Below are 5252 nucleotides of genomic sequence, written 5' to 3'. Positions count from 1 at the left end.
CACTCTTCCCAGGTGGGGCAGTGGAAAGAACAATACATAACCTCTGACACCCTCCACAAGCCTTGACTGGGGTTGGGTTGGATTTGAAACAGTAAGTGACCAGGTAAACACTTCATTCTTCTATTAGAGCCTCTATTAGAGGACCAAAGGGCAGAAAACCAATGCTTCAGCTCAAGTCTGGACTCACATGTGACCCTGGGCAAGTCCTGTCCACCCTGGGGGCCCAGGCAGATGGAGGAGAGGAAGAGAGCCAGTTATGTTTAAACTTAACTCTGACCCTGACCCCGACCCCAAACCCCTAACCCCAGACTTTGACCCTAAGCCCAAACCTGAATCTATACCTTATTTCCTAACTACATACCAGAACCATCTGACCTGCATTATCCTACTACGCCATAAGCTGAGCATGCAGCCCTTTGTAATAAGCTGTAATTGTGACAAGCTGCCTTACTTTCTCTGGTGTGGGAGATACCTAGTTCTTGGGTGTTGGCCTTTTTGCCCCCTTCTTTCTTTTTTTTTTTAAGATTTTATTTGTTTACTTGAAACAGGGAGCACAAGTGGACAGAGTGGGAGGCAGAGGGAGAGGGAGAAGCAGGCTTTCCACTGAGCACACAGGCTTTCCATGCAGGGCTCAGTCCCAGGACCCTGCGTTCATGTCCTGAGCCGAAGGCAGATGCTTCACCAACTGAGTCACCCAGGTGCCCCTGCCCCCTTCTTCTTTCACTCTTCAATTCAAACCTCAAGTCATCTATATGTTCAACAGTTCTCAGGACAATAATATTTCTGGTGTTTTGAGATCTTGTATATTTCTTAGTGTTTCTTCTTCATCTTAAATGTTGGTAAAAAATTATTGCAAATTTGAACACATTTCTGAATTTATATGAGAATATTAATAATTCTACTTTTAAAATTAAATATGACATATTTCTGACACACAAAGTATAGAGCACAATTTAATAAGCACACACATTTCATCACTTTGCTTAGAGCTAAGGTTACCTTACACAAAAAAAGTAACCACTACCCTTTTGTAGGTTTATTGATTTCTATAATTGTATGATAATGTTTCCAATATTATAAAACATTCTACATTACATACCTGTTGCTATTTTATAAAGTTTAAAACTTATATCCATGGTATCATAATCTAAACCTTACATTTAATCTTTAAAATGTTTTTTAAACATTTTAAACAATAATTTGTAAACATTTGAAAACAATAATTTTTTTTTTTTTATTTTTTTATTTTTTTTTTTTTTTATATTTATTTATGATAGTCACAGAGAGAGAGAGAGAGGGGCAGAGACACAGGCAGAGGGAGAAGCAGGCTCCATGCACGGGGAGCCCGACGTGGGATTCGATCCCGGGTCTCCAGGATCGGGCCCTGGGCCAAAGGCAGGCGCCAAACCGCTGCGCCACCCAGGGATCCCTGAAAACAATAATTTAATTACAGTTCTTTGGATTGTTAACTCAGTTCAATGGGGACGATAAATGTAACTCATGTCATCGATAAGCATGTTAATCTATATTCATACAAATGACTCCTGTGGTGCAGAAGAATGCTAAAGAGTGTTCTATGATCAATGAATTTTCTTTAAGAAGAGAAAAATCTTTTTGGGGGTTTCATGAAATTTATTCTATTTTCATTTTTAATTAGAAAGAAAGAACAGATAGTTGGGTAACATGATGAAAAAAAGTTATTAAATTTCTCCAGTTGCTCCTTTTTCTTACTTGTATAAACTAAATAAACAGTAAGAAAGGTGTTGGTCCAGTAAAAGAAAACAAAGCAGCTCACCAGTATGAGAATGACGTGAGTAGCCTTGTTTTCAGGAGAGCGTGAAGACTGGATGGTACTGCGAACATTCTGAGCTGCTCTGTGATGTCTGTAAAGGATATTCACCATGTAGATGCTACTACATGTCATCAGAGAGAGAAAGGACAAATCTCGAAGGAATACCGTACTTAGAAATATTGATGATATCTGGCCATCATGTGCACTGCTTTTACAATAAGCAATCTGATACCCAAGTCTATCATCGGTGATATTCCTGTTGGCCACAGTTCGTAAAAGGACCACAGAATAGATGGCCATGTTGATCATCCAGAAGAAAAGTAAGGAGGGTTGAAGGAATGCAGGGATTTTGTATTTGAGCCAGGCCCATTTATGACTACTTGGAGTAATAGTCACTGCCTGAAATGTACTCTGGAGGGCGGTTGTGCACAGAGAAATGCTCCGGGTAACTCTCTGAATATAGAGCACTGTTTTACATCCAGTATCGCCCATCTCCACTCTAATTCCAAAAGATGTAATTATATTTGGAATCCCTCTGAATATGAGCGTCAGAGCATTAGCCAAAGTTAAGTGGGCAAGAATCATATCTACAGGCTTCTTCTTATGAGGAAAAATTAAACATGTGTACATATATAATGTAAATAACAAAGAATTCCCCATGAAACCAATACAAGTTTGAAAGATAAAGAAAATCCCCCAAATTATGTCACTGGAAATCATTGTCTTTCAGTCTCTCTTAGATCTTCAAACCAAGTCCAGTACATCCTATAGACAAATAATTTAATTATGAATATAAATAGTAAAGGTAATTGAGACTGAGGGCTAAGCTATCAAGTTTCAGGGAGTCTTCCTGCAGAATTGGCAACTACGTAGCTATACGAGGGATCATCCAGGTTCTTAAAGAACAGAACTGTCAAGGAACAGAATTCAATTTTTATGAAGACAGAGTATCATATGTTCTGTGCCAATTAATAAAAGTAAAAGCTCATGCTTTCTCTAAAATAAATTAAAATTTTTTAAAAAGAAATGTGTTGTTCAATTTATTTATTAAGTTTTTATTTAAATTCCAGTTAGTTAATATAGAGTGTAGTATTAGTTTCAGGTATACAACACAGTAACCCAACACTTCCATACATCATCCAGTGCACAACATGACAAGTGCACTCCCTAATATTTATTCTGTATTTTACCCATCCTCCTCACCCACCTCTGATAACCATCACTTTGTTCTCTATAGTTAAGAGTTTGTTTCTTGATTTACCTACCTCTCTCCCTTTTTTCCCTTTAGCTTGTTTGTTTTGTTTCTTAAATTCCACATATGAGTGAAATTGTATGGTATTTGTCTTTCTCTGACTTATCTCACTTAGCATAATACTCTCTAGCTCCATCCAGGGCATTGCAACTGGCAAGATTTCATTCTTTTTCTATAACTGAGAAATACATAAATATGAATATGAATGTGAATATATATGCCACTTCTTTATCCATTCATGAGTCAATGAACACTTGGACTGTTATAAACAATGCTGCTGGAAGCATCAGGGTGCATTGTGTCCCTTTGAATCAGTATTTTTGTATCCTTTGGGCAAATACCTAGTAGTGCAATTGCTTGATCGTAGGCAGTTTCATTTTTAACTTTTTGAGGGAACACAACTGGCTCCACAGGTTTGTATTCTCACCAAAATACAAGAGGTTCCCCTTATCTTCACATCCTCACCTATTGTTTCTTGTGTTCTTGATTTTAGACATTCAGACAGATGTGAGATAATGTCTCGTAGTTTTTTTTTTTTAATTTTTATTTACTTATGATAGGGACACAGTAAGAGAGAGAGAGAGAGAGGCAGAGACACAGGCAGAGGGAGAAGCAGGCTCCATGCACTGGGAGCCCGACGTGGGACTCGATCCCGGGTCTCCAGGATCGCGCCCTGGGCCAAAGGCAGGCGCCAAACCGCTGCGCCACCCAGGGATCCCTGTCTCGTAGTTTTGATATGAATTTCCCTGATGATCAGTGACATTGAGCATCTTTTCATGTGTCATGTTGATGAATTCATTTATCAGTTCTAACTCTGAGCATTTTCTGAATTTTATCTTTGGCCTATTGGTTGTTTTATAATATATTGTTTATTTTGCTTAAAATTTGAAATTTATCACTGTAAATGTTCATATTTAAAAGGAAGATAGAACACAACACAATAATATCGTTTTATATATAAAGACACTAGAAAAAGAGGAGCAAATTTACCCTAAGTAGCAGAAGGAAAATGATAATAAAGATTAGGACAGAGAAACAAAACAGAGAGTAAGAATACAATAAATTCTGTAAAACAAAATGTTTGTTCCTTTCAAAGATTGACAAAATTGACTAATCTTAGATGGATTAAGAAAAAAAGAAGATTCAAAGCACTAAAATCAGAAAAGTGGGCACATGACTAACAATATTACAGAAAAAAATATTATGTAAGAATATTATGAAGTTTTATATCAGCAAACTAGATAACTTAGATGAAATTGACAAATTCCTAAAAACATAAAATTTACCAAACCTACTCAAGAAAATATAGAAAATATGGATTCCTGGGTGGCTCAGCAGTTTGGCGCCTGCCTTTGGCCCAGGGTGCCATCCTGGAGTCCCAGGATCAAGTCCCACGTCAGGCTTCCGGCATGGAGCCTGCCTCTCCCTCTGCCTGTGTCTCTGCCTCTCTCTCTCCCTATGTCTATCATAAATAAATAAAATCTTTAAAAAAAGAAAACATAGAAAATAAATCTAAACAGCCCTAAACAAATATAGAGCTTAAATTAGTAGTCAAGAACCTTTCCCTTCAAAAGAGCTCAGGATCACGTGGCTTAACTAGTGAATTTCCAATAAAAAATTTATCCTAATGCCTCTCAAATTCTTCCAAAGAATAGGAGGGAACAGTGCCTAACATATTCCATGAAGTCAGCATTATACTGATATCATAGCCAGACAAAGGCATCACAAGGAAAATAAAAGGGGGGGAACAAAATCCCTTATGAACATAAATGCATAATTCCCCAACAAAATACTAGCAAACTAAATCCAGTATCATATTAAAAGGAGGACATACTATGATCAAGTGAAATTTATCCTAGGAATGCAACGGTGGTTCAACATATAAAATCAAATACTGTAATACAGCACATTAATGGAATAAGGGGAAAATCCATACCATCATTTCAGTGCATTTGGGAGGGAAAAAAAGCATCCTTTCATGATAAAAAAAAAAAAACTCAATATTCTAGGAATAGAGGGTAACTTCCTCAACATGAGAAAGGGCATATATGAAAACCCCAAAAGTAGCACCATACTAAATGGTGCCTGAAAGACTGAAAGCTCCCCTCCTAAGATCAAGCACAAGACAAAGATGCCTGCTTTCACTGCTTCCCTTCGGTATTATCCTGGAATTTTCAATCATAGCAATTAGTTTTAAAAAAAAAAAAT

General features: G+C 37.2%; 1 protein-coding gene across 1 annotated transcript; it reads right to left on the bottom strand.

Annotated features, from left to right (window-relative positions):
* Positions 1-1461: 1461 nt before the first annotated feature.
* On the bottom strand, positions 1462-2737 carry LOC140596774 (vomeronasal type-1 receptor 1-like). Its single transcript, XM_072745263.1, has one exon. The coding sequence runs from the start codon at positions 2510-2512 to the stop codon at positions 1595-1597; it is 918 nt and encodes a 305-aa protein (XP_072601364.1). The 5' UTR covers positions 2513-2737; the 3' UTR covers positions 1462-1594.
* Between the last annotated feature and the right edge of the window lie 2515 nt (positions 2738-5252).

Source organism: Vulpes vulpes, unplaced genomic scaffold (genome assembly GCF_048418805.1).
Source record: "Vulpes vulpes isolate BD-2025 unplaced genomic scaffold, VulVul3 u000000714, whole genome shotgun sequence".
In the NCBI taxonomy this organism is placed as follows: domain Eukaryota; kingdom Metazoa; phylum Chordata; class Mammalia; order Carnivora; family Canidae; genus Vulpes; species Vulpes vulpes.
The sequence above is the reverse complement of the archived record's forward strand: the minus strand, read 5'-3'. Positions and strand labels throughout refer to the sequence as shown.

Coding starts and splice junctions, on each gene's coding strand:
- LOC140596774 (XM_072745263.1), bottom strand. CDS start 2,512: ATGATTTCCAGTGACATAATTTGGGGGATTTTCTTTATCTTTCAAACT.